Genomic DNA, 10,838 nt, shown 5'->3' on the forward strand with positions numbered 1-10,838 from the left:
TGCTTGCTTTTGCCTGGTTCACTTTTTTGACTTTTAAGTGCACTTTGACTTTTGACTTGATCAAAGTTGGGTGCACTTTTTGACTTTTAAGTTGTATGGTTTCCATTGAACTGGCTAAATGCCTCACCTGGGGATGCCTGCGATTGACTTTCCGCATGCAAGGCAGATTCTCCACCACTGAGTTGTGGCTCCTCCCCAGCCAAATGTGGCCATCAACCAACTTTGGGGTACAGTGCAATTATTATTATTATTATTATTATTATTATTATTATTATTATTATTATTATTTATCTGGCTGGGTTTCCCCAGCCACTCTGGGCAGCTTTCAACAAAGTATTAAAATACAGTAGTCCATCAAACATTAAAAGCTTCCCTAAACAGGGCTGCCTTCAGATGTCTTCTAAAAGTCTGGTAGTTGTTCTTCTCTTTGACATCTGGTGGGAGGGTGTTCCACAGAGCGGGTGCCACAACCGAGAAGGCCCTCTGTCTGGTTCCCTGTAACTTGGCTTCTCGCAGTGAGGGAACCGCCAGAAGGCCCTCGGCGCTAGACCTCAGTGTCCGGCAGAACGATGGGGGTGGAGATGCTCCTTCAGGTATACTGGACCGAGGCTGTTTAGGGCTTTAAAGGCCAGCACCAACACTTGTGCTCGGAAGGAAGGGTTGGATGCAGGGGGGAAATGGTCCCAGGTGATTATCTGAAGGCGCATGAGAGGGCAGCAATTTGCTGATGCTAAGCAGGTCTGGGTCTGGTCGGTGAGTGAGTGGATGGGAGACCTCCTGCCTGCCTCATGTGTACTGCCTTGGATTCCAGGCAGGTGGAAAGCAAATGCAGGAAAATAAAATAAAGCAAATATATGCCTGGGCACGGTTTGCTTTAGCAGTTGTGTGATTTGTGTAATGTAGCCTTGACCTTTTGTTTCAGCCACGATGTGTTGTAATTGCCTCTCTTTGAGCTAAGCATCTACTTACTGCCTGTCTGTTGTTGTTGTTTTTAACAGCCTCGGCAGAGAGCTCTTCATAAACTGTTGCCAGCCTCTGAAGCTGCCGCCCTGCCAGATGATTCCGAAATGAACTTTTTTCTCCACGAGAAATCAAACAGAAATACGACATGAAGCGATGGCACTGCCAAAAGAAGACCGCTCTCGAGAATTGGAGGAGTAGCCAAAGCCCAACCCGTCTCACATGAAGAATCTTTGTTTGCTCGGGGGATTGAAATAATGGTGCTGACTTTCTCCGGCTTGTTATGGGCGGACGCTTTAGGCTGGAAAACCTGCTTCTCATACTCATCACTGTGCATAAACTTTGCGTTCCCATCAGGGAACTCTCTGACCTTCACTAAAAGTTCTGGGTTTGGGGGGTTTTTTTGGGAGGAGGCGGTTCTTTAGCATGACAATACTGGATTATATTATGTATGCAGACGGCATGATGTTTATGGGATAGGTTGGGCGGGACGTTCCATCTCTGCGAACTCACTGGAAATGTTCACGATTATCCTTGCTCCCTGATAGGAATGTCGGCATATCCTGTATGTGTTAGTGATGCAGCTGAATGGTAAATTCCACCCTATGGTATCGGCATTCCATACGTGATCTCCACACAGATGTTCTCACGGATTTGGTTGTGCTGTGGGAAACTTTCTGAGGACACATCTGTTAAAAATGAGTTTCATGGATCTCCCTTTCACTAGGATTGTACCTTAAGTCTAGCTCATGATTTGCATCCTTCACCGATTCCTGCAAGTTTTGGTCTGGTAACTTGTCTGGATGTTGTTAGGCTATTTTGACACTTTACTTATAGAAGTAGTAGAATGAGAGCACGTACATTTCTTTGCTGCACTAATTCCTCCTACCACCCCCCCAAAAAATGACGAGTAAGACTCTGTTGTTTTGATGCATGTTCAATAATAGAGGGAAAGAAAATAATCTCAGATAAAAAAGATTACTCTCTCGTTGTAAGAACCCCTTGTTTTTGATGATGAAGACAGCTGTATCATTGTAAAAACAGTGAGGCAATTCCCAAAGCATCCTCATCACACTGGGTTAAAGCATCTTTTCCTTTCCCTTATGGGGTTTTTATTTCAAAATATATGCATTGTTTTCCAGGGTGACCTCTGAAAAACCTGCACTCATCTGTAGCAAAAGCCAGCTGTACAGAGTACTGATTGGCTAGCGCATGGAACGCCATGAACACCACCTGACCACCCGCTTTTTCTCCCTGGAACAGGGATGCTCGCCAGTTTTTAACAGGGGGAAAATGGGAGAAGGTGAACCTAGAGATGAATACACTTACATATGCTATTTTAAATAAAATATATCCCCCCCCCAAAAAAAACCCCACACTCTTTAGAAACAGGACTAATTGCTTGATCCAGGGTTTGACTTGTAGTCGAGGAAGTTATTGCGACCACTGTTTAAACGTTATGTCTGTCTTCACCATTAGAAGCAATTTGTGCCGACGGTCGAGAGTAAGAATACTTGGGGGGCAGGGAAATGACTACCTTACCCTTTTTGTTTTTAGGTACATGGAGAAATTTTGCAGATTGTGATGTTGCAAGTTTAGGAATGAAGACTGCAGTTATTTATAGGATGGTAAAATTAACCACCAATCACTTCCAAGTCTCTTTGGAGGACTGAAGCTTTCAGAAAGCAGAGCTTTCCCAAATGTGTTCCTGAGCAGGTCAGTCCAGTGACATTTTCTTCCTTTGACCAGCTCAGTCCCTGGGCTTCACATCTTCCTTCCATCATATGTGCCATATTGTCCTCAGATCTCTCTTGGGTTAGCCTGATAACTCACTGGCGGTAGAGTAAGCCAAAATCCCAAAGGCCACAGATATTTTGGAATTCTTCAATAGAGTGTCAAGGAGCCATCTATTGAACTATGTTCTGTTTTGAATCAGAGCTGTCCCTTTTTCAGCTTAAGCCTCTTGCTGTCATAAAATGCTGTCTTACTAGCAAAACTGTTTACTTTCAACATAACTGTAGCTGGCTCGAGACTGTTGCATCTGCGCTGAGCTTAGCTCAGCACCGTTCGTTTTCTAGGTTGCCAAAGCAGAGCAGCTTAATTTCCATCCATAAAAGTGCTTTCCATCCAGTTTCCTATTGGAAACAAAACTTTCAGCAGTGAAAGATAATGGTAGCATCCATAGGAAACCCAAAGGTCTAGATCCTCCTAGACCCTAAATCAAGAGATAGGAACTCTGCAATTGATCTCTCTTTCTCCCACCTGATAGACTGTTACACATGCCGAGTGACTTTGAATATATATGAACTTCCATGTAATTCATACGTTGATTGTCAATCCTACAAGTTGCACCTTAAGAAACCAGCTGTTCTATGAGCACACATGGGTCTTGAACTCCTCACCTCTTTTCCTTCTTGTGATCACTTGCGATTCACACTTGTAATCACTTGCCATTGGCAGCCCAGATGCAACAATGACTTGTCGACTGGGCAGCCTTCACAAAAGAACCCAAGAAACTCAGCGTCTACGCATTTGCTAAATCAAGACTGGCCATCTCAGCATAGCCTTACGGCGGTTGCGTGAAATTGCTATGGCTGACCTGCTTTGAGGAAGAAATCAAAACCCATATGGATTTAGTAAGCATCTCACTTTGTCCTGGTCAAGCACTTGTATCAAATTGCCAACGTTTTCTCAATATGGCCCTTGAAGCTTGACCATATTTCTGTTATTAGGTTCTTCATTTGTGATTTCCCACACAGATGATTTAGTGTGTTCTGTACCTGGAGGAAAGAGTCTTTCTGAATAAAAATCATGTCCCAAGCATCTGCATTGTTGTGGGAGGGGGGTGGGTTGCAATGCTTTGTGATGTCCATGCAGAAAGTTCACATCCTGGTATTTCAAGCCAATTCCGACTGCTTTTCTGGTGCTGTGGCATTGTTCCTGTCTGCTGAGCTTGACAGCAGCTGCTGGTTTAGAGGTGTAAAAACATGACATGAAAGTTCCCTAGAAAAGGGACAGGTGTGTTTTGCGGAAGTTTTACTCAGGGTCAGCCCACTGAAACGAATGAACGCTGGGTCCATTAAGTTCAGTGAGTCTAGTCTGAGTAAAAGGCAGTTGACTACCACCCCGGGACAATGTGGTTGAACTTGGCTCTTCCATAAAAATAATCAATTGCCCTTTGTGTTACACAATACAGTCGCTGATACTACTGTGTGGGACCATGTCTACAACCAGTGCCTCAGATTATTATTGACTAGTGATGAACCTACTTCTGTGTGTGCTAAGGGGAACTAACTGGTTTCCTTGCGCACTCTCTCAGCACTTTCCTCTTCCACCAGCAGCTGTTCGTTGCGTGTACAGCCTTTGAGCATTATCAGACTCCCTTGGTAATCCATGTGTAGACTCTCAATAAAGTGTTAATGTAAAAGAAGAAGAAGAGGAGGAGGAGGAGTCCTGATCAGACCCAAAGACCCATCTTTGGTCCAGCATTTGGTTTCTAACTCTGACCAGCCCGTCACCTCTAGAAGCTCAGGGTGTGAAGGCCTCCTTCATTGTTTGTCTCCAGCATCAGGAATTTAATTAATCGACCACCCTGATCTGTCGTCCTTTTCCCTCAGGGTTAGATGGGTTGGTTTCTGAATCCTGTATGAAAGAATTACGTTAAATACAAAAAGGAGAGAAAAGGCATGTGCAGGCTCAACGTCCTTTGCAAGATTTCCCCTTAGTGAAGCTCCTCTCTGGACCCTTTCCAACATGTCAACATCTGTCATGCCCCTCACTGAACTTTGGGTGATATTTAGCTAAGTTTTGCACAGAGTAGTCCCATTTAAATTAATGGACCAAATTTAATCGAATAACACCCATAGTTCTCTAGCTGTCATCTCCCCGCAGCGATTTTCGTATTTTGTATCTTGAGGAACTCTTTACGTGTTGACTTGCGTGCTGAAGACACCTACCATTAAATCCTTGTGTGTTGCAACAATGGTGCATGTTCTCAGTCCATGCGGGGCACTGGCTGGGCCTGTTGGGTCTCATCATGGGCCCTTGTGATTTGAGGAAGCACACCCAATAACTGAGTGGCGGTGTCAGCTAAGCTGTTTTTCAGGAAATTGTGCCTGCCATTGTTGACCCAACTCATTAACCTCCTGAGGAACACCAGGGGAACTTAAAAGCACAGTTTGAAGTTACATCTTCCTCATAAGCTTCCTCTTCTGTTTTGTGGTGATTAAAAAAAAAGAAATATTCCAGGATGATTTCCAATAACGAAAAAATACGTGAGCTGTTATGTATTGTTATATAGGCCTAGAAACTAAATGTGTTCTCAGGTATTACCATTACCCAAAGATGAGGGTAAGCACTGGGTAACCAATATAACGGCTGCCATTTTGTTTCTGTTTGAGGGGTATACCCACAAGTCTTCGCCATACTTGCTTCCATTCCACAGTCACCACTGTTGGCCTGACTGTCCGTAGTGACACCTTGGGGCACAGACCAGCCAAAAGGACCTTCAAACTCTTCTCCTCAGCTGGGCCCTTCGGGTTTCAATCAACTGTTCTCATTCCAGTCCTCTAAAATGACAATTGGAAAGTATGTTTCTGTTGCTCATGTTTCCTCCGAGGTCTTGGGCAAGGTGGAATTCATTCTGAGATTTGGTCTGGGCAGAAAAGCCCTCATTTGCAAAATGACCATGCGATCCAAATAAAGGTCTGATCAACTACAATGTATACATGCTTATCCCTGGCATAATTGTCATTATTTTGTGGTGCTTTTACTTGGGGGTGGGGAGGTAAGCAAGTTTCAGGGTGCTGTCATCAGCTCCTGGCTGGTTGCCCAGGAAAGTATAAAGACAAAGGTTTCTTACTGCCCTCTTTTATTTCAGTATTTACAGAGAGAGGCTATAGAACACAGCCTCTTGGATAATGGTGTTATCCCGAGTGAATCTCCACACACACACCCATCTCTCCCACTTCCTCATTCATCACTTCTACGGGTGCTGCTACATGCCCTCTGCCTCTGAGCTCTTTGCTCTCCTACTTTTAAGGCTTGCTGAGTTCTGGGAGGTAGAGGATCTGGGATAGTTTCTAATAACACCATGTCAGCCACCTGCCGCTCTGCTTCTTCCCCCTCCTCCTCCTCTCCCATTATTTCCCAACTCCCCCCCCCCATCTGCCTCCGAGCTGTGACCTTTCTCAAAACCCCTGTTGTAAATCTATACTGTCTTCCTCTTCCTCCTCCATGGAAGGGTCAGGATGGGGAGGCGGTCTCCAACATTGCCCAGCCCTGACAGCAAGGTATCTGAAGATAGCTTTGGAACCAACTCTGTGTTGAGAGCCAGTGTGGTGTAGTGGTTAAGAGTGGCAGACTCGTAATCTGGTGAACTGGGTTCGATTCCCTGCTCCTCCACATGCAGCTGCTGGGTGACCTTGGGCTAGTCACACTTCTCTGAAGTCTCTCAGCCCCACTCACCTCACAGAGTGTTTGTTGTGGGGGAGGAAGGGAAAGAAGAATGTTAGCCGCTTTGAGACTCCTTCGGGTAGTGATAAAGTGGGGTATCAAATCCAAACTCTTCTTCTTCTTCTTGTGTTGTTGTCATGGTTCTGCCAGAATACTTCGCTTTGGCGTCATTCACAGAATCTCAGAGTTGTGGAGTTGGAAGGGACCACGAGGGTCATCTAGTCCAACCCCATGCAATGCAGGAATCTTTTGCCCAACGTGAGGCTCAAACCCATGGCACTGAGATTAAGTGCCTCGTGCTCTACCGACTGAGTTCTCTGTCTGTTGTCCCATGGAATTCCATGGGAAACAGACCAAGGTTAACCATTAGATTTTTTTTTTTATTATTCATAAGAGAATGAAAAACAAATATTTTGCTAAAGGAAGGGTGTTGGTAAGAGCAGTATTACTTATGATATGACATTATGGGGAGGTTACTTTTGTTTTTGCACAGAAAATTTCAGAACAAGAGGTCTTGCCTCTTAGATCATCCACGTTCCACCAGACTCACAACCTGCTTCGACTCGCAAACCAGCTGCAACAAAACATGTCTCTCCTGCATCGGTCTCTACAGAGGTGCTGCAACTTCCCAACAGTTTGAGTTCACCCCCCAAAGACGCATTCCTCCATCGTCTCCAGAGACAGACAGATGCCAGCAATATGTAAGAGACGGTAAATTTTACTCCGAGGAAAAGGCAACACAAGTAGATTCCCACAAAGAGCTGGACTGATTAGTACAGGAAATCATAGGAGAAAAAAACCCAAAACAAAACACCTGAGGAGTGTCTTTTTCTCAGCTCCTACTGAAATCCAACTTTAAATCCTTAGGAAATGAGTTGGGACTAGATTTAATCTCTGCAGAGAAGCTAGCTGAGAAGGCAGCAGAGAGGGAGAGAGAAAGGGGGGGAGGCAATCAGTTTATATTCCTGCTAGTTCAGGAATTAATTATGGCATTCCCCTGTTGCTTTTGGTGCTGGGTGGAGTCTTGACTCTCCTTTTCAGATCCCATTCTGGACAAAGAAGGAGGCTGATGCTGCTCCCAGCTATGCAATGCTCAGTTCCTCCAGCAATACTAAACTGAAATATTATTAGGCATCATCCGGGATGAAATCTCTTTTCTCTTCCTTTTGTGGTTAAGAGTAGGTTCCAAATGTCTCTCTAAGTACCTATTATGACAAAAGCGTCTCATTGCTACGAAAGCTTCCTTTTCAGTTGTTTTAAGCACCTTGAAGCTTAAGTCAGCTGTTTGGCATCATCAGTCCCCAAATTAATGACTGCCCTCTTTTTTAAAAAAATAATAATGTTTATTTATAGAAATGAAAGAGATCAATACTGTCACCAAACAAACCTGCGTGTGAGCAGTAAAAAGATGAGCAGGGTGGAGCGAATCCTATTGATCCTACCCAGTGAAATGCTGAAGGGGCTTATGTGTGGCGTTCTGCCTTGTTTATTTGGAGTCAGCGCTTTTTGTGTAACTTGCTTCCCCTTTGCTAGTCCTCCGTCTGATTCTTTCTTTGTTTGCTTTAGCAAAACAGATGTCTGGACTATTTGCACTGCTGATTCTCAAGCCCTCTTTCCCCCAAAAGCCACAATTTTCTGTTTCTTCCCTTTGGAATGAGATGGCTCTTGAGTTATGAGTTGCCTCTGTTCCAGATCAATCCTGTTCTGTAAGTAGATGAGCTTCCAACCAATGCTTTTTTAAAAAAAATCCATCTGCAAGAGGAGGACATTTATCACATCCCCCTCCTACCCTAATCTGCCCAGCAGGTCTTTGAGCTCCACTGACCCAGATAAGAGGGTATCCCATGATATCCTGTGAAGTCAGAAAGTGTTTTGAGCTTCATGAGATAGTGGAAATACATTTCGAGAGAGGTTATTATGAGCGCTCTCTAGCTGGCACTATCATACCCTTAAAAAGAGAGAGAGAGAGACACTGTGTTTGTCAGGAGCTCCTGAAAGTAAGATGGTTGGAAATTTTGGGACGCAGGGACACTGGGAAAGAGTAAGAAGTTATGCTGATGCTGTTCAATTGTACAGGGGTTTTTCTCCATAATGTAGCTGGACACTATAAATCAGACAGTTCACGTGAAAATATCGATCAGCATCGAAAGGAGAGGTTTGGTGATTTGGGGAACCTAAGAAGAATCCCCCCCCCACCAGGTGACCTGTTTGGTCCAGCATCCTCTGTCCTATAGTCACCAACCAAGATGCATCCAACTGTTGTTCCCTAGCAACGGGCATTTGGAGGCAAGCTTCTCTGATCCTGGAGGTGCTGTATAGCTAGAATGACATTTAGCCACATCTAACTGTATCCATGAAAGGAGGAGTCACTGTAAATGGTGCGCAAAAGTGTTCAGTCATTAGTTGGGCCCCTGGTCGGCCCATGTGCCAGTATCATCACGATTCAGTTGTGGCCAAACCATAATCCTGAGGAACTGTCCCAGCAAACCCTGGATCCCCCACCAATCCTGAGGAATCCACCATTCCTGCAAAGCTCGTTGACATGAGCTTAGTGTTCTTATTGCCTGTTAGACTCCAGCTTTCATTGTTCACATCTAAATTTGCTGGTCTGCAATTTATGTTTGTGAACTTCAGTGCCACGGGTCCGATAGAGAATTTGGAAAAGAAGGATGCCGTGCGTCTTCTGCTCTTTTGGATAAATAATCTATACAGTGGTACCTCGGGTTACATACGCTTCAAGTTACATACGCTTCAGGTTACAGACTCCGCTAACCCAGAAATATTACCTCGGGTTAAGAACTTTACTTCAGGATGAGAACAGAAATCGTGCAGTGGTGGCACAGTGGCAGCAAAAGGCCCCATTAGCTAAAGTGGTGCTTCAGGTTAAGAACAGTTTCAGGTTAAGAACGGACCTCCAGAACAAATTAAGCACATAACCAGAGGTACCACTGTAAAAGCCCAAGCTAGCATGCCATGCAGAGATAACCACAGCCAGTTTCTAACGTTGGGATTCTATTTACTGTGGAAAGAGTAAGGATTTCTTGAGTTCCCAGGTTTCTCTTGTCAAATTCATTTCATAATCCTATGTTTTCTTGTGCTAAATATGGATGTGTTTTGTTTTCGGATACACATTACAACTGACCCTTCTTTTCCCAGGCAATCAGACAGGTTGATCTCAAGTTGTTACAATGGCTTCTTGTTGGAGGATATCTGTGTTACCAGACAGCCACATAAATTAGGGAGTAGAAGCTAGCTGCATTTTGTTTATTTGTTGTTTGCTTGTTTGCCTGAACAGATGGTAACAAAGCCGTTTACAGAACAATCAATTAAGGCTGATCATCAATCAAATAATACGGTGTTTAAAACAAGCCAACCACAAGTAAACACACAGGGTGGAATTCAGTGTAACATTCAGCCGGATAGGCATGAGCAAAACAAGGTCTGCTGGCACAACAGGACTTTCTCCCTTCTTATCTCCCTTTCCACCTCCAAATCTGTTTTAGGGGCACCCCAACCCTCCCAATTTAAGGGGCAAGGAATCAAAACTTCAACAGGGAGGGTACCTGTCTGGTCTCCCTTGGGAGGGAGTTCCTCAGAACCAGTCCCACATTTCTGTTAACAGCATGCCAGTCAGTGTTTTTTCTGTCAGGAAATCCCTCAGTCCTCTTCCTTGACTTAAAATCCTCAGGGTTCCTTGGCCAGAGAGAAAGCTTATTAAACTAGTTTAAGCCTAGGATGAGGGAGGAGATAGTTCCGTTCACATTTTAATGCCAGCCTACCAAAGTCACCCTTTCCTGGACCAATATGCAAAGTGAGACACAGCTATCCTTCAAAATCTGCACTTCTGTGGATTTTGTGATGCAATTATCCAACCCCCCCCCCCAAAAAAGAAATGCATATATCAGGAAACTTATGTACAGAAAAGTAGGTATATTGGATGAAATTATGTTTCCCTCCCCCAAAACCAGGGGAAGTTGCTTGTAAAAACATTCATTTTAGGCAAATTTGTTTGCAAAAAAAAAAATCTATATTAGGAAATATGCATGCAAAGATGGCATACAATTTATTTCCGCAGACTTTTTTTAAAAAAATAAAAATTGCAAGCTGATACAGAAATGGGGCAACTTAACTTGAAATTGGGGGAAAAAATGAGAAACAGGGAAAGGGAAATGGGCAGAATTCTCCATCCCTAGGTTAAGCTACGTGATATTCTGAGGAGCTGACGTGAATGAAATGTGCAAAGTATCTGAAATAAGGTTGGGATATTACAAAAGTCCAAATCCAGATAGAAATAATGATTTACTTTGTATCTCCAGGGTGACTCTAAGGTACATTTCCGAAATAATTGCATCTTTCACTTTTTGCATGACTTGAGGGCTGTCTGGGAAATGGTAAGCGAAGACCTTTCCAGAAACGATGTAAAA

General features: G+C 44.0%; 1 protein-coding gene across 7 annotated transcripts in view; it reads left to right on the top strand.

The window, feature by feature from the left end:
* The window catches only part of SAMD12 (sterile alpha motif domain containing 12), a 209,992-nt gene extending 204,308 nt beyond the window's left edge, over positions 1-5,684 (top strand). For 4 of the 7 annotated variants that reach the window (XM_083450765.1, XM_083450764.1, XM_083450766.1 and 1 more), the window contains one exon: positions 999-5,684. Coding sequence is in view for 2 of the 7 variants with exons in the window: in XM_083450764.1 (XP_083306890.1) it covers positions 999-1,021 (23 nt within the window). In the remaining 5 variants the exon portion in view is untranslated. The remainder of the gene's footprint in view (positions 1-998) is intronic. The other 3 variants (XR_014513768.1, XR_014513769.1, XR_014513770.1) reach the window with 1 other exon arrangement.
* Positions 5,685-10,838: the final 5,154 nt, after the last annotated feature.

Source organism: Podarcis tiliguerta (assembly GCF_965153285.1).
Source record: "Podarcis tiliguerta genome assembly, chromosome: 7".
NCBI classification, from domain to species: domain Eukaryota; kingdom Metazoa; phylum Chordata; class Lepidosauria; order Squamata; family Lacertidae; genus Podarcis; species Podarcis tiliguerta.